Source organism: Mesoplodon mirus (genome assembly GCF_964341445.2).
Source record: "Mesoplodon mirus genome assembly, chromosome: 19".
Classification (NCBI taxonomy): Eukaryota; Metazoa; Chordata; class Mammalia; order Artiodactyla; family Ziphiidae; genus Mesoplodon; species Mesoplodon mirus.
In genome coordinates this window covers 51,720,863-51,743,183 of record NC_138995.1, presented here as the reverse complement: position 1 = coordinate 51,743,183, position 22,321 = coordinate 51,720,863, and the positions used below count along the sequence as shown (strand labels likewise).

The window sequence follows — 22,321 nt, the reverse complement described above, 5'->3', positions numbered from 1 at the left end:
CAGAGTTAGTGCTCCCTATCATTTGGTGAATTAGGTTACCTGATGTCCGGCAGTGTGGTAACGGCAGGTTAGAGCAAGCTTAGAGTGGCTACGAGTTTGGGTTCTGGAGGTCAGTCCGCTTACAGGTGAATCCTTGCTCCACCCCTTACTGTTCTGTGGACCATTAAGTTAGTCAGTCTGGCCCTCATTGTCCTCCTCTGTCAAATGGAACTTAAACTCATAAGGTAAATGGTTTTGCACAGAGCGTGCCTGGGACAAGGTAAATAGATACTTGATAAATGTTAGTTTTTATTATGATTCACAAACACAGTCTCATGATTCCTTATGAAACTGGCAACAGTATCCCCATGTTATATGTAGTTGAGCCCTAAAAGGTACAGTAGGACACTGGGCTAGTAGGTTGTGGGACAGCAGTGTGAGACCTTCCAGACTCAAGAGGAAGCAGTAGCTCTTCACCGCTGTGCTAAATAAAATGGTGGGGTGAGTGAGTGAATGGGTCCAGGGAGACCTCGGCCTGGTCCTTCAGATCCCCAGCTGTTCGCTCCTATATCATATTTAGGATGTGGCAGCTTTCAGAGACTGAAGACAGAGGCTTAACAAGAGAGCTTCACTCTTCTCTCCCACGAAAACCTGAGCTGGAGGGAGTCCACAGCAGGTGAGTGGGTGACTCTGCAGGATCACCCAGGGACCGGGCTCCCTCTGTCTGGGAGCTCTGCAGTCCTCCAGGCTGTCGCCCCTGGGCCTGTGGGGAGCCTGGCCTCCACCATCGGGCTCTCAGGAAGGAAAAGGGCAAGTGGAGGGCACACCACTTCCTTTTAAGGACCCGACCTGGAGGCAGCACACATCCCTTCAGTCTGGATTTCGACACCTGGTCACATCCAGCTGCAAGGGAGACAGGGAAACAGCGAGTTTCTAGCTGGGCAGCCACATACCCACTAAAACCCGGGGATTTCTATTACTGAAAGGAAGAAAGGGAAATGGGACACGGGAGCCCATCACTACTGCCTGTCGGTGTCGGCAAGTGTCCCTCCCTTACTCCCCTGCTCCGGAAGGTTTACAAATGGAGGCGAGATTAAAGCTGGGAAGGTGGACATAAATACTTGGATGAAAAACGTAGGTGAGACAAGGGCCCTCCGAAGACGAGGCCATGTCCATCTGCTCTTTAAAAGTGAGTTCCCTGCCATTCGCTTCTCATCTTCCATGGCTAACGGAAGCAGAGACAGTAGCTATGCCTGTCCTCCCCAGGCCCCTCCTGCTCCTGGTATCTAATGGCACTGCCCTCCCCTGCAGTGTTGGGTCTATAGGGCAGAAAGAGCACTGGTTACACCCCTCCTTCCCCCCCACCACCACCTCCTGGGGTCTGAGGTGTTCCCTTGCCAGGTGCCAGGTTGTTATTCTCCCTCCGAAGACACGAAATCAGTGTGACTCCCATCCCAGAAGGTATAGCTTTACCTCTTCTATCATCACCTACTCACACCCAGACCTTTTGTTTGGAAAGGTCAGATGTAAATGGAACAAGCATTTTTACAAATGTACAGAGACCATGTGGGCCACTGTAGGGAGACGTGGCAGGCAGGGCACCCAATGAGCAAGTGGTCATTGTTTTCATGACCTGGGACTAGTCGTCCAAGAAAGAATCTCAGAGGCTGAACCAGGATTAATTCCTGAGGCCCCCTTTGGTCAGCTGCCACCCAGAGGGTGCACCAACCAGGTGAACCTGGGCTTGCTGTTAGGGGGAAGAAAGATGCACCATACACAGGAATGATGAGGGTAGAATTCCAAATTTTCCAAATAGTCTATATAACTCCCAACCCCTTTGACCTGATCTTTACCCAGGAGATAGAGATAAATCCTTTCTGGTGACAAACACATTCAGTGACCAAACTACCTTACTAAAGTGTATGGACCAGGAAGAGGTAGAGATCCTTGTTGAGGTGACTTTTTAGAAGCCCTTTCCACCTCTAAATGATGCTAGCAGTCAGGATGACAAAGGCCATGAAATGTCCATTGAACACCTTGGCTGCTGGCCTATTGTTAGGCAGCTTTTGCAACGAAAAGAGGACCAACGTCAGCCTTTAAATGGTCTAGAAAGTGGGAAACATGGCAGTGTAGTTTCAAGGGCCATAATGGCGTGGCAGGAGGTGGCTGACCAGACTGGAACAGCAGCATCATAACCCGGAAAAGTACGGAAGGGAGACAGACACCACTGGCAGACAAAGAGCGCCGCAAGGCCTCATGCTGTCAATCTGCCAGGAGCAAGTGGAGCCACGGGGCCTCCCAAACCACAAGACAGAACAGGACAAATTCTGGCAGTAGTGAGTCACAGAGGTAACTTCTGCATCAAAAACATATAAAGGTACACTATGAAAAACCTGTGAAAACTCGACTGGCCTTGATGGTGTTAGGAGAATTCACTTCATGATCTTCCTACTGCAGTAGAATTATTTAAAAGTGATTCCCAGACTTTCCTGGAGGTCCAGTGGTTAAGACTCTGTGCTTCCAATACAGGGGGTGCAAATTCGATCCCTGGTCAGGGAACTAATATCCCACGTGCCACATGGCACGGCAAAAGAAACAACAACAAAAAGTGAAGTGATTGCCGACAGTTTCTTTTAAAATCCAAACACACTACTTTTTTCCTTCACATGAAGGAGAGACAACTCTTGTTCAAGCAGGTAGAGAAAGGCCAGAGGCATCAGTGGGTCTGAGGTTCCTGAATCCAAAGGGATACATGAGTGGACCTGAGAGTTGCTCGTGGGGTGGCAGGGTGGGTGTAGGGAAGAACCACCAACTACTAAGGAGGAACGAGGACACAGGTAGGTGGGCAGAGGTGGCCACCACTTCCCGTGGGCAACCTGACATTTATGATCTCATGTGGTCCTCACATCCACCCATCTTACAGGTGAGGAAACCGGAGGTTCAAAGGAGTTAAGTGACCTGCCTGCTGTTGCACACCTGGAGGGGGGTGGTAGGCGGAGAGGCTCTTCCCAACGTCTAGGCCCTCTTTCCCTGGACCACAGGCTCTTGCGGAGCACTGGGGAGGTGGGGGGCAGGGGGAACGGGGGCGGGGTTCCCAATTTGTCTGGGATATGGCACCTGTTCACCAACTCTGAGTGAACCACAGTGAGGGCCTGGAACACCAGGTTGCCTGGAAGGCTTGGCAGGGAGAATGCCAGAATCCATGAGCAACGTCTACCATGGACCAGAGAGGCTGGGGGGAATTGGATGAGGTATTTACCCAATTGCTTGTGGAAAAGATTTCTAAGCTCTAATGGACACAAGCCTTTCCCCCAATGTACAGTCATCCTTCCAAGATATTGTGTGTTCAGTTCCAGACTACCACAACAAAGCAAATATCACAATAAAGCAAGTCACATGAATTTTTTGATTTCCCGGTGCATATAACAGTTATGTTTACACTATAGTCTATTAAGTGTGCAATCGCATTGTGTCTAAAAAAACAATGTATATACCTTAATTTAAAAATACTTTAGGGCTTCCCTGGTGGCGCAGTGTTTGAGAATCTGCATGCTAATGCAGGGAACACGGGTTCGAGCCCTGGTCTGGGAGGATCCCACATGCTGCGGAGCAACTAGGCCCGTTAGTCACAACTACTGAGCCTGCGCGTCTGGAACCTGTGCTCCGCAACGAGAGGCCGCAATAGTGAGAGGCCCGCACACCCCGATGAAGAGTAGCCCCCGCTTGCCACAACTAGAGAAAGCCCTCGCACAGAAACGAAGACCCAGCACAGCAAAAATAAATAACTTAATTAATAAACTCCTACCCCCAACATCTTTAAAAAAATACTTTAACTGCTAGCCATCATCCGACAATGCAAGGTTGCCACAAACCTTCAATTTGTAAAAAAAAAAAAAAAAAAAAAACCCAACCGAAAACACCCCTGCAGTATCTGGGAAGTGCAATAAAAGGAGGTATGTCTGTATAGAATGTGGCCTTCTGGCCTGAAGGGATTTCTAAGAAGGGTCAAGGAAAGGAGGGCTTATTGTCTTTTTGTTCCAATTTATTTATTTATTTATTTATTTATTTACATCTTTATTGGAGTATAATTGCTTTACAATGGTGTGTTAGTTCCTGCTTCATAACAAAATGAATCAGTTATACATATATATATGTTCCCCTATCCCCTCCCTCTTGTGTCTCCCTCCCACCCTCCCTATCACACCACTCCAGGCGGTCACAAAGCACCGAGCTGATCTCCCTGTGCTATGTGGCTGCCTCTGTGCTATGTCCATGCCTCTCTTTCGCTTTGTCACAGCTTACCCTTCCCCCTCCCCATATCCTCAACTCCATTCTCTAGTATGTCTGTGTCTTTATTCCTGTCTTACCGCTAGGTTCTTCATGATATTTTTTTTCTTCTTAAATTCCATATACATGTGTTAGCATACGGTATTTGTCTTTCTCTTTCTGACTTACTTCACTCTGTAAGACAGACTCTAGGTCTATCCACCTCATTACAAATAGCTCAATTTCATTTCTTTTTATGACTGAGTAATATTCCATTGTATATATGTGCCACATCTTCTTTATCCATTCATCCGATGATGGACACTTAGGTTGTTTCCATCTCCGGGCTATTGTAAATAGGGCTGCTATGAACATTTTGGTACATGACTCTTTTTGAATCATGGTTTTCTCAGGGTATATGCCTAGTAGTGGGATCGCTGGGTCATATGGTCGTTCTATTTGTAGTTTTTTAAGGAACCTCCATACTGTTCTCCATAGTGGCTGTACCAATTCACATTCCCACCAGCAGTGCAAGAGTGTTCCCTTTTCTCCACACCCTCTCCAGCATTTATTGTTTCTAGATTTTTTGATGATGGCCATTCTGACTGGCGTGAGATGATATCTCATTGTAGTTTTGATTTGCATTTCTCTAATGATTAAAGATGTTGAGCATTCTTTCATGTGTTTGTTGGCAGTCTGTATATCTTCTGTGGAGAAATGTCTGTTTAGGTCTTCTGCCTGTTTTTGGATTGGGTTGTTTGTTTTTTTGTTATTGAGCTGCATGAGCTGCTTATAAATTTTGGAGATAAATCCTTTGTCAGTTGCTTCATTTGCAAATATTTTCTCCCATTCTGAGGGTTGTCTTTTGGTCTTGTTTATGGTTTCCTTTCCTGTGCAAAAGCTTTTAAGTTTCATTAGGTCCCATGTGTTTATTTTTGTCTTTATTTCCATTTCTCTAGGAGGTGGGTCAAAAAGGATCTTGCTGCGATTTATGTCATAGAGTGTTCAGCTTATGTTTTCCTCTAAGAGTTTGATAGTTTCTGGCCTTACCTTTAGGTCTTTAATTCATTTTGAGCTTATTTTTGTGTATGGTGTTAGGGACTGATCTAATCTCATACTTCTACATGTCCCTGTCCAGTTTTCCCAGCACCACTTATTGAAGAGGCTGTCCTTTCTCCACTGTACATTCCTGCCTCCTTTATCAAAGATAAGGTGACCATATGTGCGTGGGTTTATCTCTGGGCTTTCTATCCTGTTCCACTGATCTATCTTTCTGTTTTTGTGCCAGTACCATACTGTCTTGATTGCTGTAGCTTTGTAGTATAGTCTGAAGTCAGCGAGCCTGATTCCTCCACTCCATTTTTCGTTCTCAAGATTGCTTTGGCTATTCGGGGTCTTTTGTGTTTCCATACAAATTGTGAAATTTTTTGTTCTAGTTCTGTGAAAAATGCCAGTGGTAGTTTGATAGGGATTCCATTGAATCTGTAGATTGCTTTGGGTAGTAGAGTCATTTTCACGATGTTGATTCTTCCAGTCCAAGAACATGGTATATCTCTCCATCTATTTGTATCATCTTTAATTTCTTTCATCAGTGTCTTATAATTTTCTGCATACAGGTCTTTTATCTCCTTAGTAGGTTTATTCCTAGATATTTTATTCTTTTTGTTGCAAAGGTAAATGGGAATGTTTTCTTGATTTCACTTTCAGATTTTTCATCATTCGTATATAAGAATGCCAGAGATTTCTGTGCATTAATTTTGTATCTTGCTACTTTACCAAATTCATTGATTAGCTCTAGTAGTTTTCTGGTAGCATCTTTAGGATTCTCTATGTATACTATCATGTAATCTGCAAACAGTGACAGCTTTACTTCTTTTCCGATTTGGATTCCTTTTATTTCCTTTTCTTCTCTGATTGCTGTGGCTAAAACTTCCAAAACTATGTTGAATAAGAGTGGTGAGAGTGGGCAACCTTGTCTTGTTCCTGATCTTAGTGGAAATGGTTTCAGTTTTTCACCATTGAGGACAATGTTGTTAATCCCCTTTTCCCATGTCTGTGAATTTGTATCTCTCTTTTAACTTCTTCTTAATCTCCGGGAGTATGAGTCTCATTTATTCATTCAGCAGATCTTACTTCAGCTCCCTTGTGCCAGGCCCTGTGCTGCAATTTGGGTACCCAGTAGTAACCAGCAACTTGGCAACTTATAGCTCAGAGTTTAGTGGGAAGACAGACACTAAAGTTGGAAGCAAACTAGGCAGCAGGATAATTTTGGGAGTGATTAGGACTGTAAAGGGAATAAGCCAGAAACTGACTAGGGGTTGAGGAGGCCTTAAGACATGATGCATGCATTCCTCCCTCAACCTTTGTAAGATGCCTGACTGGCCCTGTGGTAGGCGATGCTGGGGATACAGCCGTGCCCATCAGTGCTGGTTCCTGTCTTCATGGAGCTTACCAGTACAGAGCAGAAGACAGCGACAGCCTAGCGTGATGGAGCTGTGATAAGAGAAGAGCAAGCAGAGGGGTCAGGGCTGGGATTGGGGAAGCACAATCAGAGTGGTTATGGCTGGGATGGAGGTGTTGTGTTAGCCCAGATTAGGAAACATGAGCCAGCCCAGCCGTGTCAGTGAAGCTTCCTGGAAGAGGTAACATCGAGTGATGAGGAATTGGCCCGGGGAAGGGGATTGATTTAGGGTGCGAGGGAAAAGCGTGGGAGGCCTGTGCTGAGTAAGCAAGTAGACAAATGAATATAGATTCAGAAATTGTGACAAGTACTTGGAAGAGAAAAAAGAACCACTGGATGTTATGAGAAAGAACAGTGTGGGGCTAGTGCTTTATACTGAGGAGTAAGGAAGGTCTCTCTGAGAAGGACTCTTCTGAGCTGAGGCCTGAGTGCTGCATTGCCAGGTGTTAATTGTGGGAAGGTGTTCCAAGGTGATAGCACTGTATGTTCAAGAGCCTGAGGGGGCAAGGAGCTTGGCAGGGTCAGGGCCCGAGAGGAGGAGGCCCTTGTGACTGGTGGAGTGAGTCCCAGGAGAGGTAGCAAACCAGGGTGGTTGGCAGGGCTGGGTCATGCAGGGCCTCCTAGGCATTTGGATTTTATTCTCAGCGCAGTGGGCACCGATTTCAGGCAGAGGGCATGCAATATTCTCTTTTACACTTAGAAAGATCATTCTTGCTGCTGACTGGAAAGGAGGTTGTTGGGGCTAAGAATGAACAGGGGAAGCTGGTAGGAGGACATTTAAGTCAGGTGCAAGATGACAGAGTCTGAGAAGGGAGGGTAACATTGAGACCAGGGGGGTGAGAACTGATGTCAGAGGTAAAGGCCCTGGGCCTTGGCAGGAAGTGATGGCTAGAGACAGCCCAGGGCACAGGGTGGGTGGCTGTGAAAGCCATGGGTGTGGTGAGATTGCCCTAGGTGAGAGACAGAAGACAAGGGTAAGGGTGGAAAACTGGGGCACACAATTCAGGGAGCTGGAGAGAAATCACTGATTGAGAAGGACCGATCAGAACATCAGCTCCGTGAAGGCAGGAGTTTTTCCCTTTTGGTTCACTGCTGTATCCACCTCAGCCGCAGCAGAGCCTAACCCACAGAGGTGCTCAGTCGATGTTTGTGGGGCTCCGACAGGAAAGAGAAAGAGGTAGTACAGTGCGTCAGAAGCCAAGAGAGCAGAGAGTTGGAGGTTGGCATTTGGAGCAAGGGCCTCAGTGCTGCCGAGGAGCTTGAGTGTGAGGAGAGTGGAATAACGGCCTTGGCCTGGTAGTGCAGAGGCATTTAGGGGACTGGTGAGAGCAGAACCCCAAATGCCAAGGGCTGAGGGGCGACAAAGAAGGAGGAATTGCTTACACTAAAGCTTTCAGGAAGCCAGCCCTTTGGCCAGAGTGGGAGAGGGAAAAGAGAAGTGGTGCTTGGGGACAAGTGGGCCGGGGCCAGTGCTGCTTGCTCTGGGATAGAGGACTACCTGGGTCTGTTTTCAGGCTACAAATAATGAAGAGGAAGAGTCGAGGGTCTAGTTATTGATAATAGGTGACGGGATTGACCACTTTTTTGTGGGCCAGGCCAGGGGCTGAGGAGTTTATGTCACTTTGCCCTGGAGTGTTGACACCATCCTGCAGAGGAGAAAACTGAGGCGCACAGAAAGTCATGACATGGATTATGTGATTCCTCTTCCACATCCCATGGTAATCCTACCACCCTGTTCCCACTGTGGCGCCTGGCACAGAGGAGGAACTCAGTAAATGTTTGCTGCGGTGGCATGGCTTATTGGTCGGGGTGCTGGAGCCTGAGTGCTGGGTTCAGATCTGCCGTCTCCATATTCCCCATCTCAGTAGACAGCACTCCCATCCACTTGATTTCTCAGACCAGAATCTGGGACGACAGGGTGTGAATTCCTTCATCTTCCTTACCCTAATGCAGCCAAGCACACCTCCAGCAATCCTGCCTCTCCTACCTCCAAACTGCCAGAAGCAGCCCCTCCCCTCCCCACCCCACCCCTGCCCACCCCATCCTGCTCTCCCACCTGGACCACCTCAGCAGCTTCCTCCCCCCTCCCCTCCTCTCCTCTCCCCTCCTCTCCTCTTGTCCCCGCCTTCCCAGTCTGTTCCCCACAAGAAATGGATCTTTTGAAAACTTGAAACCCGGCTCTGCTTCACACCATCTGCATGACTCTGGGCAAGGGCCTGAGCCTCTTGGGGCTCACGGTTCCCATCTGTAAAATGGGATGATAGTCTCACCAACACAAAATGGATTGTTGTGAGGATTAAATGAGTTAATCCACAGTGTTTAGAACACGGCCTGATGTGCGGTTTAAGTGCTCAGCTGGGGTTTAATTATGACAATATTTAACATGGTGACCTGGGCTGGAATCCTGCTCTGTCACTCCCTCAATTTGGCCCTTTGCACGAGTCATTTAGCCTGTCTGAGCCTCGGTTTCCACATCTGTCAAATGGGCATGGCCATTTATTCATTCATCAGGTTCTTAAATTTACTTTTATTTTTATTTATGTTTGGCTGCGTTGGGTCTTCGTTGCTGCGCGCAGGCCCTCTCCAGTTGTGGGGAGCAGTGGTTTCTCTTGTTGCAGACCACGGGCTCCAGGGTCGCGGGCTCAATAGTTGTGGCTCACAGGCTCCAGAGCACTGATCAGTAGTTATGGCGCTCCGGTCTAGCCGCTCCGCAACATGTGGGATCCTCCCAGACCAGGGCCCAAACCCATGTCCCCTGCATTGGCAGGCGGACCCCCAACCACTGTAGCACCAGGGAAGCCCTTTTTTAAATTTATTTATTTTTATTTTTATTTATTTATTTTTATTTTTACATCAGGTTTTTATGAAGCACCTACTCTAACCCTGTTCTAGGGGCTGGGGCTACAGCCAGAAGCAAGACAAAGCTCCTCACCTTGGCGGGGGCTCACATTTGAGTGGGGGAGACAGACAGTGAATAAAATAAATAGCTCGTATGTCAGCTGTTGCTGAGTTCTGTGGATATGAATGAAGTGGGGAAGAGGGATGAGGGGGTGGCACCAGGGGAGATGCAGTTGTAGACAGGATGGCTGGGGAAGGCCCCACGGAGCCAAGACCTCGAGGAGAGGAGGGAGCCCTGAGGATGTCTGGGGCAAGAGCATTCAGGCAGAGGAACCGCCAGTGAAGAGGCCCTGAGGTGGGAATGTGCCTGGTGTGTTCACTGAGTACTGAGGCCCGTGTGGCTGGAGCTGGATGAGTAAGAGGGAACATGAAGGGAGAAGGTCTCTCTAGAGACCTTGTTTGTAAGAGGCTTAGCACAGGATTCTGTGCACAGTCAACCCCAGTACATAGTAGCCGTCATCGTCGTCCTCCTCCTCATCATTGTTATTTGGATGGATGGATGGATGGATGGCAGGCAGAGGCCGCTCAGACCTGACTAGACAACCCATCTGACAGCAAAACCAGTGCCCCACTGCGGCAGAAGTGGGAGGGAGAGCTCCTGCCAACTGAATGAGGCTCCCCACCCTTCTCCCCCTGCAGCCTCGAAGCGGAGGGTACCTGTGTCCCAGCCAGGCATGGCTGACCCCCACCAGCTTTTTTTTTTTTTTTTTTTTTTTTCTTTTTTTGCGGTATGCGGGCCTCTCACTGTTGTGGCCTCTCCCGTTGCGGAGCACAGGCTCCGGACGCGCAGGCCCAGCGGCCATGGCTCACGGGCCCAGCCGCTCCGCGGCATATGGGATCCTCCCAGACCGGGGCACGAACCCGCATCCCCTGCATCGGCAGGCGGACTCTCAACCACTGCGCCACCAGGGAGGCCCCCCACCAGCTTTTTGATGACACGAGTTCGGCCCAGCGCCGAGGCTATGGGGCCCAGCGGGCGCCTGGCGGCCTGGGCTACCCTACAGCCTCCGCCTCGCCTCAGGCGGCCTTCCTGGGTGATCCTGTGTCCAACATGGCCATGGCCTACGGGAGCAGCCTAGCCGCGCAGGGCAAGCAGCTGGTGGATAAGAACGTGAGTGGGCCGGGCTGGTGGGGGGGGGCAGGTGGGGCCTTGGGGCCAGGGCTTGAGGTGGGCGCTCTGCCTCCCCAGATCGACCGCTTCATCCCCGTCACCAAGCTCAAGTGTTACTTCGCCGTGGACACCACGTATGTGGGCAAAAAGCTGGGTCTGCTTCTCTTCCCCTACCTGCACCAGGTGAGCATCTGAGCCGGGTGGCAGCCTGTAGGCAGGGGTGGGGCAGGCGGGGGCAGGCGTGAGAGGCAGGAAGATCGCTGAGAGAGGGCCTGTAGGCGGGCCAGGAGCCCAGCTCTGGTCCTGCCTGCCCCCTCCACCCTCCCCACAGGACTGGGAGGTGCAGTACCAGCAGGACACACCAGTGGCCCCGCGCTTTGATGTCAACGCTCCTGACCTCTACATTCCAGGTTTCACCCTACCCACCACGGCCCGGTGCCCTCCTCCCTCTGGGTGGGCCTGTCTCGGGCAGAGGCTTAGGTGCCTGGAGGCCCTGGATGGTCCTTCTTCTTCTGACTAGTGTCTGTGTGTCTCCCTCTCACAGCCATGGCTTTCATCACCTACGTCTTGGTGGCTGGCCTGGCGCTGGGGACCCAGGATAGGTAAGAGAGGCCTGGAGTAGGCAGAGTGGTGTGGGGTTTGGGGGAGCTGAGGGGCAGTCAGGAAAGTCTCTTGGTTCCTCTGTCTCAGAAGAGCCCCACCATGTTCCCAGTTAGCCCAAGACAGAGCCCGCACGGTCACCCTTGCCCCTTTCCTCTTTCCCACCCATGTGCAGCCCATCACCACACCCTGTGCTGGGTGACACTAAATCCATCCTTCCCCTGGCCTCTCCTAACCAGCTGCCCGGCCCCCACACACCCCCTGCACCCCGACTCCGGCAGGAAGGTCTTGGCTGAGACGTGAGCCTGGCCATGTCCCCCCCTGCTCAGAAGCTGTCCCTAGCTCCCCTGTCCCCAGACCAAACCCTAGCTCCTTAGCCTGGCACTGCCTGACATTCTCCCTCACTCTGCTGCGCCACTCTGGTCCTCTTTCTGTTTCTCCAGAGGACCTGGGTTGCCTCCCCAGGGCCTTTGCACATCAGTTCCCTTTGCTGGGGAGTGTGTTCCTCCCCTACATCACCTGTTGAGCACCTATTCACTCATGATGTCTCCACTGCGATGTTACTTCCTCAGGGAAGCCTTTCCACCCTCCAGCCTGCATCAGGCCCCCACCTCTCACTCATAGACCCCTGTTCATTTCCTTTGTGGCATGGAAAACAGTTGTCATTAGAGTCCATTAATTGGTGAGGCACTGGGGATATGGCAGAGACTAAGGTCCTTCTTCCCCAATCAGCTCCTTCCTCCTTCAAGCCTTAGCTCAAGTGTCTGATACCCACCTCCCAACGGGGTCACACACCTCCCCTGCCCTGTGCTTCCCCCATCCCAGCCCTGACCTTTCTGGGCTGTCACTGGGAATGGGATTTCCAGGACAAGGCCCAGATCCATCTTGGTCCCTGCCGGCTCTTCAGCATGCCCCCCGCCCCAATACAGGCTGTCCCCAGGCAGATGCTTAGGGAGGGTCTGAGCCAGCTAACTGAATGACAGAGATTGGGTGTTGACAGGTTCTCCCCAGACCTCCTGGGGCTGCAGGCAAGCTCCGCGTTGGCCTGGCTGACACTGGAGGTGCTGGCCATCCTGCTCGGCCTCTACCTTGTCACTGTCAACACAGATCTCACCACTATCGACCTGGTGGCCTTCTTGGGCTACAAATATGTTGGGTGAGTACCCCCTCCGCCTTCCCACCGCCAGCCCCCAGCCCTGGGGCTTCTTCCTCAGACCAGCCTTCCCCTTTCCCCCACAGGATGATTGGTGGGGTCCTCATGGGCCTGCTCTTTGGAAAGATTGGCTACTACCTGGTGCTGAGCTGGTGCTGTGTGTCCATCTTTGTGTTCATGGTGAGCCGGGGCTCAGGGAAGGATGGGACTCAGGGCACCGGCCTCCTGGGCAGAGTTGGGGGTCCCTGGAGGCATCCAAGCAGGGGATGTCAGGTGGGGAGTTTAGACCAGAGGCCCCACACTGGTGAACTGAGGAGCCCTGGAGTGGCTGCCCTAGCCTGAGGGCCCGGAGAGCTTCCTGGAAGAGGGGGTGTCCAAGCGGGGTCCTGAAGGAAGAGGAGGCGCCAGCCAGGCTACTAGAGTGGGCTCTCACCCCCACTCCACTCGCCTTGCATGATGGGCTTTCCTACCGGAATTTCCTTTAGGGTGAAAAGAGTTCCGTATCCTCAAAGTAGCTTCTCTGAGAGTTCATCCAGCTGGAGTGGAGGTGCTGGTTAAGAGCACTGGGATCCACCAGGCCTGGGTTTGAACCCAGGGTTCGCTCGATCCTGGGCAGATCACTTCCTCTCTTTAAACCTGCTTCCCCTTTTGTAAAATGGGGATGATGATAACTGCACGTCAGGGTACTGGGAGGATTCAGTGTGAGGAGCAGAGGGCAGAAGCCAGGGGCTGGTGGGCCGGATATGCTCAGATCAACTCCGACTTAGATGTCATTATTTAGAATTCTGGCGGGGGAGGGGGTGGGCAAAAAAGTTAAGAAGAAAAAGAAGGCATTTCTGGCTTGTGTTGAAAAATTGTCAAGGGTCAACACAAGCTGGTGGCGGCCAAAGGGCCAAGCCTGGCCGTCCCCTCAGGTGGAGTATTCACAGTGAACTTCCTCACCTCACTCACTTAAGAGGCCTCGCCTAGCGTTTGAGTTTGGAACCCTCACATTTGCTCCCACGGCCTCCGCGTGTGTTAGGAGATTTGGGAGAAAGCAAGGCTCCTCAAGAGCAGAGATCTGAGCCCAGCTGCCCTATGGAGGGGGGGAAACTAGAGTTAGGAAGGAGTGCGAGCTCAAGAGTGAACGCCTCCCCCGCCCAGATCCTGACGCTGCGGCTGAAGATCCTGGCCGAGGCGGCGGCCGAGGGCGTCCCAGTGCGTGGGGCGCGGAACCAGCTGCGCATGTACCTGACCATGGCCGTGGCGGCGGCGCAGCCGCTGCTCATGTACTGGCTCACCTTCCACCTGGTGCGGTGAGGGCGGCCCCGCAACGCCTCCAGGTGCTGCTTCCGGTAGCCACCGCGCTGCCGCCGCTCATCTCCCGGCCACCTGCCGGCCACAGGGTCCGGCCCGCCGCCCGAGTCCCTCCCTCCCTCCCCATCCTCGCCGAGGTGCTGAGATCTCCAGCTGCACAGGCCGCCCCCCAGGAGTGCGGCCACTGTTCCAGAAACAATAAACCGTGATGGGCACGGCGTGGGCAGCCTCTCCTTGGCGCGCGGTGCCCAGCAGGGGGCAGGCCCGGTCCGGGAAGGGGGATGGGGAAGGGCGGGGCGGGGACAAAAGGCAACCTGGAGGCCGAGAGAAGGTTTAATGAGCCCAGGTCAGGCCCGTCAGTGGGAAGCCTCCTTCTTCTTGCCCTCTTTCTTCTTCTCCTTTTTCACCTTGGGCTTCTTGACCTTCCCAGGGGCGCTTTGTGCTCCTAGGGGCTGGCAGCAAGGGGCTGTGGGGCGGAGGGTGGTGGGGGAGGGAGAGGAGAGAGAGGGTTCGCCTGTGAGAAGTCGGCCCAAATTCCGGGCTGAGACTCCGCCCTCACCTGGGGCGCCGGGCACCCGCCGGAGACGGGTGAGCCTCTTACCTTCTCATTTTCTGGGTCGCTGGTGCCTGAATCTGAGGCGCTTCCGTAGCCGTGGCCGTGGCCGTGGCCGTGCCCGTGGCCGTGCCCGTGGTCATGCCCGTGACCGTGACCGTGACCGTGGTCGTGCCCGTGCCCGTGCCCGTGTTCAGGCTAGTCAGAGGCATGGCAGTGAGGCCGGGGACCCCTTTCCCAGCTCCCATCCCACCATGTCGGAGGCCCCAGACCTAGTGGGGCCCTGGGGTCAAAAACACCCTCCTACGAATGAAGTGACTTACCTTCAGGTTATCACCTCCATGAAAGTTGGCGGGGGTGTGCCTGGGGTCTCCCACCCGGCCTCCCCCTTCGGGCTTATTGGGGGTGGACTCCAGGGCTGCAGACAAAAGAGAAATTGGGTGCGTTGGTGCAAGCGCAGGGAATGTCCCGTTGGAGGCAGTCCCTGGGTTTGAGTCTGGCCCCCTGCCCCTCAAGCTCTGCACTGCCCACGAGCGCACCTGCTGACAGGTCAACCTCTATGGTGGTGAGAGAAGGTACGTCTGCCGGGCCAGAGGCAGGGGACGGAATTTGAGGAGAGGCAGTGGGCCGGTCCCGGAAGTTCTGAGGAGCCCTACCCGAGACCTTTGTTCAGAGTCAGCCCTGACTCAGAGCCCCTCCCCGGCACCGCCCAACTGGTCCTCTGGGAAATGGGGAGGGTGGACAGTTAACTTATGTCTCCCCTGCACCACCACCCACCCAGTGAGCCTTGGCAAGTGGGTGGGACTGGGGGAGGAATGTGTGGGCAGTTGCAGATTTGAGGGGCTAGAGCTGTTATCAGCTTCCCCTAAAAGGGTCAGATCCTTGCTTTTGAAGAAATGAGAGGGAGGGTGCCTCCCCGTGCCCTCTGTGATCATACTGACACTCCTTGTGTACTTACTACGTGCTGGGGCGCTGTTGCAAGGGCTTCAGATACATTGACTCACTATAGCAATGCCTTTGGCTTGGTTGGGAGCAGTGTCTGAAGGGGTGAAGAGCATGCACTTGGAACCAGTCTGCTGCTTGGAAGCCCATCTGTATTACTTAGTAGCAGAGTGATCTGGGGAAAGTTACTCCCCCTCTCTGGGCCTCAGTTTCCTCATCTGTAAAGAACAGCTACCATATGGAGCTGTTGTAAGAATCAAATGGATTAGTTTCCCACAACCATGCCTGCACACAGTTACAAGGAGTAAGTGCTTATAAAATAATGTTTGGCTTTTAAGTAAAAGGTAGCTATGGTTGCTATCCCTATTTTACAGATGAGAAAACCGAGGGACCAGTTAAGATGACAAGGGACAAAACTAGCCCCTTGTGAACAGGCTAGAGCTGAGATTCGAACCCAGGCAGTGTAGCTCAAGTCCAAGGCTGTGCCTGGCCCCTTTGTCTCACCTGGGGGTCACTCAGCAGAAGGGGCAGCCAGGCGAGCCCAGCCTTCCCTCCCCACACTGCGCAGGGCCCAGGTTAGGCCCAGGGAGGAGTTGGGGCCTGCGTCATCTGTTCCGATGGCTCTGAGGCTAGGAGTCCTTTCGAGTCCCTCTCCAGCCCAGCCCTGCTGCCAAGTTGACTGCCTGGACCTGCAGGAGTGGCAGGCAAGGCTGGCATTTAGGCAGGAGCAGGTAGCTGAGGCCTGCGGATGATGTCGAGCGTGTAGCAATCAGCCTTGTGCATTCAGGTCTCTGCTCCAAAGTCCGTTCCTTAGAGGAGACTGCCCTGACTGCTGGCTCCACGGAGCCTCGTCACTCCATCCCCTTTCCCCTGCTTCGTGGCCAGCATAGATAGCCCTTGCTTACCACTCTCTGAGGTTATCTTTCTTCTCACATGTTCCTTCAGCATATATTTATTGAGTACCTACTATGTGTCCAGGAGAGTTCAAGTTCTGGGGACACAGAGCTGAACAAAACCAGCAAAAATTCCAGCCCCATGGAATTGACATTCTAGTGTGGGGAACAAGGCAAAATGTAGAGTATGTTAGAAAAAGCTGGAAACAAAACTGTCCGTCAGTTGGTGAATAGATATACAAAATGTGATATATCTATCCATACGATGGAATATTATTCAGCAATAAAAAGGAATGAACTCCTGACATACGCTACAGCTACATAAACCTCAAAAACATTTTGTTGGGTGAAAGAAGCCAGACACAAGAGACTGCATATTGTATGTTATCATTCATATGAAGTATTCAGAAAAGGCAATTAGAGAGACAAAGTAGATTAGTGGTTGCTGGGAGCTGAGTGTGGGAATGGCGATTAGCTGTAAATGGCCATGAGGGATCTTACTGGGGGAAAGGGGATGAAAATGTTCTAAAACAGATTTACGGTGATAGTTGCACCGCTTGGTAAAACTATTAAAAATCACTGAATTGTACATTTGAAATGGGTTTTATGTAACTTATAACTCATTGAACTCTATTTTTTTTAAAGTAATATGTGTTAAGAAGAGCAATACAGCAAGAAGGGGGACCAGGGAATAACTATGTAGTATGTTTGGGAGACGCTGGATTTCAGATAGAGTTACCAGGGAAGCCTCACTGAAGTCTTTTCTGAGTATAGATCTGAAGGTGAGAAAACAAGCCATGCAAGCACATGGAGGCATATCTAGGCAGAGGGAGTAGCAAGTGCAAAGGCCCTGAGGCAGGAATGTACCTGTGTATCTGAAGAGCTGGAGGGAGAGAGGTAGAAGAGGAGGGGTGGTTGGGGTGGGTGGTGGAATGTCTTGTAAATCAAAGACCTTTGGTCTTTACTCTGAGTGAGAAGAGGAGGTGAACAGTGATTGTGGCTTTGCTGACAACCGTGTGCAGGATATGAGAGAAAGTGCCTGTCTCTCCTGGCAGAACATAAATTCAGGAGGGTGGGAGCTTCGTTGCTTTGCTCAGCGCCTGGAAGGGTGTGACTCAGAGTTAGTGCTCCCTATCATTTGGTGAATTAGGTTACCTGATGTCCGGCAGTGTGGTAACGGCAGGTTAGAGCAAGCTTAGAGTGGCTACGAGTTTGGGTTCTGGAGGTCAGTCCGCTTACAGGTGAATCCTTGCTCCACCCCTTACTGTTCTGTGGACCATTAAGTTAGTCAGTCTGGCCCTCATTGTCCTCCTCTGTCAAATGGAACTTAAACTCATAAGGTAAATGGTTTTGCACAGAGCGTGCCTGGGACAAGGTAAATAGATACTTGATAAATGTTAGTTTTTATTATGATTCACAAACACAGTCTCATGATTCCTTATGAAACTGGCAACAGGATCCCCATGTTATATGTAGTTGAGCCCTAAAAGGTACAGTAGGACACTGGGCTAGTAGGTTGTGGGACAGCAATGTGAGACCTTCCAGACTCAAGAGGAAGTAGTAGCTCTTCACCGCTGTGCTAAATAAAATGGTGGGTGAGTGAGTGAATGGGTCCAGGGAGACCTCGGCCTGGTCCTTCAGATCCCCAGCTGTTCGCTCCTATATTATATCTAGGATGTGGCAGCTTTCAGAGACTCTGAAGACAGAGGCTTAACAAGAGAGCTTCACTCTTCTCTCCCACGAAAACCTGAGCTGGAGGGAGTCCACAGCAGGTGAGTGGGTGACTCTGCGAGATCACCCAGGGACCGAGCTCCCTCTGTCTGGGAGCTCTACAGTCCTCCAGGCTGTCGCCCTGGGCCTGTGGGGAGCCTGGCCTCCACCATCAGGTTCTCAGGAAGGAAAAGGGCAAGTGGAGGGCACACCACTTCCTTTTAAGGACCCGACCTGGAGGCAGCACACATCCCTTCAGTCTGGATTTCGACACCTGGTCACATCCAGCTTCAAGGGAGACAGGGAAACAGCAAGTTTCTAGCTGGGCAGCCACATACCTATTAAAACCCGGGGACTTCTATTACTGAAAGGAAGAAAGGGAAATGGGACACAGGAGCCCATCACTACTGCCTGTCGGTGGCAGCAAGTGTCCCTCCCTTACTCCCCTACTCCGGAAGGTTTACAAATGGAGGCGAGATTAAAGCTGGGAAGGTGGACATAAATACTTGGATGAAAAACGTAGGTGAGACAAGGGCCCTCCGAAGACGAGGCCATGTCCATCTGCTCTTTAAAAGTGAGTTCCCTGCCATTCGCTTCTCATCTTCCATGGCTAATGGAAGCAGAGACAGTAGCTATGCCTGTCCTCCTCAGGCCCCTCCTGCTCCTGGTATCTAATGGCACTGCCCTCCCCTGCTTGTTTCCTCATTATTTCTGCCTAAAATGACTTGGTCCTATGGGTATAAGCAATGCCTTCTCCTTTGTAGGAAAAAGAGACTCGTGTTCCCTACTGGCCTGCAATCCCCATGTCATTCACTGCTAAGATCAGCTTACCTTTTCTCCAGCATTTCACGCTGGAGCAGACACGCTTCAGAGAGTCACTGCAACCCTGAAGTTTTTACTTAGTCACTGCAGTTTAGGAAGAGAGTTCTGGATGCCAACGTTAGGGGTATAGGACCAAGGAGCAAAGTGCTGGAAGAGACAGTCCTCCATGGGGGTCCAGTGCTCCTGCACGTCTGTGGACTGACGTAGCTAGTTGGAAGAGAAACTGCTGAAGGCCTGGCTTCACCTGAAGCTTACATGGCCAGAGTGCCCCAGTCCTACAAACATCATAATCCCTGTTCTGGAATGTTTTCTTTGAACCTAACCACATCCCAGGAGATGGATGACCTTAAGCACACAGTATGCAGGGACTCAGTTTCTTTTCCCATAAGACTGAAATGCTGCACTGGCCCTGGATGTTCTGGAATACTAATAATCAGAAAATCTCAACAGAGCTTCCTTCAGGAGGTGCCAAGGGGCCGACAGCCCAGCTAGGGAAACCCAAGCTTGGCCTCACCCCGCTGACTGTTGTGTCTGGGACTTGATTTTATTCTATTTACAAGCTAATAAATTAAAATTAGCCTTGTAACTGTTTCCAAAATGCTGGCAGGAGCCTTGAGATTCCTGGGTCAGAGACAAAAGGCTTTGCTACAGCAGCAGCATAAGCATCAACCTGTGTGTTGGCCTCCCTTGCCCCATGGGGGCAAAGCGGAGGTCCAGATGGACGCTGCACATGCGGTGACTGGTTGCATTACAATAGAGAGACGCTGAGTGTGGGGTACACACCACTTTATAGCAGACAGGAGGCAAGCCTGCTCTTTGTCCTAGAGGGAGCCATTACCTCACCTCATCCCTCAAGGTGCTCTCACTGCAGACCCAACCTGGAGCATGGCCCAGGTAAAAAGCTGTCAGGGTTGTGCATTCTTGGCACACCCAGCAAGACACATAGAAGCAGGAGACCCCCATGGAGGGCTGTCTTTCCAAACAATGCACCTCTCTTGGCTTCTGATGAATTTTCACATGCGTATGCCATTCCATTAGCTGATCTGATTATCTTGACTGGGCTGGGACCAAATTCAGTTTGTCTCATACGGCATTTAATTACTGTCAGCACGGCTCCAAGTAGCAGTGACTCCTGTTGATGAGGCCAACCTGCCATCCAGTGTCCTGGACTCATCAAGCTGTGACCATGCAGGGCTTATTTCAGACGGCCAGGATGTAATCAAAGGCTAGTCTCTTATCCATTAGAAACCCCACAAGGGAGTTCAGACTGACCTGTTGATCTTTGGTGTCACTGCCAATAATTACAAGGCCCCAGAGCAGGCCCTCATGCCCAATGGAGAGACATTGTGACTCATTCTTTCCCACATGCAAACACACAGAGTACTGGGCACAAGGCATTCCAGTTCAGGATTTGTTATTAAACTTGACTTGGAACACCACTGCACTGGTTTGGCTAAGCCACATGGGCAGTGCCATGAGTAGCTGCAGCCTCAACTTCCATACATGGCATAGCTCGGAGCTGCTTGGCATCAGAAGTGTGTGCTTTTGTTAACAGCCAGATTAGAACAAAGCTGAGCAGGACCATGTGTTTGTAAACGTCTACGGGTGGGGCCCACATTCAGGCGTTGCTGCTGATGGCATTGGGTATAGCAGAATGGTTCAGGATTGGGTGCGTCTATGTGTCACATTGCCTGCTGCAGGGCTCAGGCGGACCAGGTGATGGATTGGCAGGCTGCAGTGTTGGATCTAGAGGGCAGAAAGAGCACTGGTTACACCCCTCCTCCCCCCCCCCCACCTCCTGGGGTCTGAGGTGTTCCCTTGCCAGGTGCCAGGTTGTTATTCTCCCTCCGAAGAAATCAGTGTGACTCCCATCCCAGAAGGTATAGCTTTACCTCTTCTATCATCACCTACTCACACCCAGACCTTTTGTTTGGAAAGGTCAGATGTAAATGGAACAAGCATTCTTACAAATGTACAGAGACCATGTGGGCCACTGTAGGGAGACGTGGCAGGCAGGGCAACCGATGACCAAGTGGTCATTGTTTTCATGACCTGGGACTAGTCATCCAAGAAAGAATCTCGGAGGCTGAACCAGAATTAATTCCTGAGGCCCCCTTTGGTCAGCTGCCACCCAGAGGGTGCACCAGCCAGGTGAACCTGGGCTTGCTGTTAGGGGGAAGAAAGATGCACCATACACAGGAATGATGAGGGTAGAATTCCAAATTTTCGAAATAGTCATCATATAACTCCCAACCCCTTTGACCTGATCTTTACCCAGGAGATAGAGATAAATCCTTTCTGGTGACAAACACATTCAGTGACCAAACTACCTTACTAAAGTGTATGGACCAGGAAGAGGTAGAGATCCTTGTTGAGGTGACTTTTTAGAAGCCCTTTCCACCTCTGAATGATGCTAGCAGTCTGAGGATGACAAAGGCCATGACATGTCCATTGAACACCTTGGCTACTGGCCTATTGTTAGGCAGCTTTTGCAACGAAAAGAGGACCAACGTCAGCCTTTAAATGGTCTAGAAAGTGGGAAACATGGCAGTGTAGTTTCAAGGGCCATAATGGCGTGGCAGGAGGTGGCTGACCAGACTGGAACAGCAGCATCATAACCCGGAAAAGTACAGAAGGGAGACAGACACCACTGGCAGACAAAGAGCGCCGCAAGGCCTCATGCTGTCAATCTGCCAGGAGCAAGTGGAGCCACGGGGCCTCCCAAACCACAAGACAGAACAGGACAAATTCTGGCAGTAGTGAGTCACAGAGGTAACTTCTGCATCAAAATCATATAAAGGTACACTATGAAAAACCTGTGAAAACTCGACTGGCCTTGATGGTGTTAGGAGAATTCACTTCATGATCTTTCTACGGCAGTAGAATTATTTAAAAGTGATTCCCAGACTTTCCTGGAGGTCCAGTGGTTAAGACTCTGCGCTTCCAATACAGGGGTGCAAATTTGATCCCTGGTCAGGGAACTAATATCCCACATGCCACATGGCACGGCAAAAAAAAACAACAACAAAAAGTGAAGTGATTGCCGACAGTTTCTTTTAAAATCCAAACACACTACTTTTTTCCTTCACATGAAGGAGAGACAACTCTTGTTCAAGCAGGTAGAGAAAGGCCAGAGGCATCAGTGGGTCTGAGGTTCCTGAATCCAAAGGGATACATGAGTGGACCTGAGAGTTGCTCGTGGGGTGGCAGGGTGGGTGTAGGGAAGAACCACCAACTACTAAGGAGGAACGAGGACACAGGTAGGTGGGCAGAGGTGGCCACCACTTCCCGTGGGCAAACTGACATCTATGATCTCATGTGATCCTCACATCCACCCATCTTACAGGTGAGGAAACCGGAGGTTCAAAGGAGTTAAGTGACCTGCCTGCTGTTGCACACCTGGAGGGGGGTGGTGGGTGGAGAGGCTCTTCCCAACGTCTAGGCCCTCTTTCTCTGGACCACAGGCTCTAGTGGAGCACTGGGGAGGTGGGGGGTGGGGGGAACGGGGGCGGGGTTCCCAATTTGTCTGGGATATGGCACCTGTTCACCAACTCTGAGTGAACCACAGTGAGGGCCTGGAACACCAGGTTGCCTGGAAGACTTGGCAGGGAGAATGCCAGAATCCATGAGCAACGTC

At 51.3% G+C, this 22,321-nt stretch overlaps 1 protein-coding gene and 1 long non-coding RNA gene across 2 annotated transcripts; one reads left to right on the top strand and one right to left on the bottom strand.

Annotated features, from left to right (window-relative positions):
• The first annotated feature begins 10,421 nt into the window (after positions 1-10,421).
• On the top strand, positions 10,422-13,984 carry LOC309794896 (protein YIF1B-like). The gene is made up of 7 exons (XM_082606799.1): positions 10,422-10,715; positions 10,794-10,898; positions 11,047-11,125; positions 11,260-11,317; positions 12,316-12,471; positions 12,555-12,648; positions 13,612-13,984. The coding sequence occupies exons 1-7, from the start codon at positions 10,437-10,439 to the stop codon at positions 13,765-13,767; spliced, it is 927 nt and encodes a 308-aa protein (XP_082462925.1). The 5' UTR covers positions 10,422-10,436; the 3' UTR covers positions 13,768-13,984.
• Positions 13,985-14,083: 99 nt separating this feature from the next.
• Positions 14,084-15,399, bottom strand: LOC309794901. The gene is made up of 4 exons (XR_014292196.1): positions 14,857-15,399; positions 14,641-14,735; positions 14,366-14,515; positions 14,084-14,230 (listed from the first exon to the last, which is right to left on the bottom strand). It is a non-coding gene; the product is annotated as an uncharacterized lncRNA (long non-coding RNA).
• Between the last annotated feature and the right edge of the window lie 6,922 nt (positions 15,400-22,321).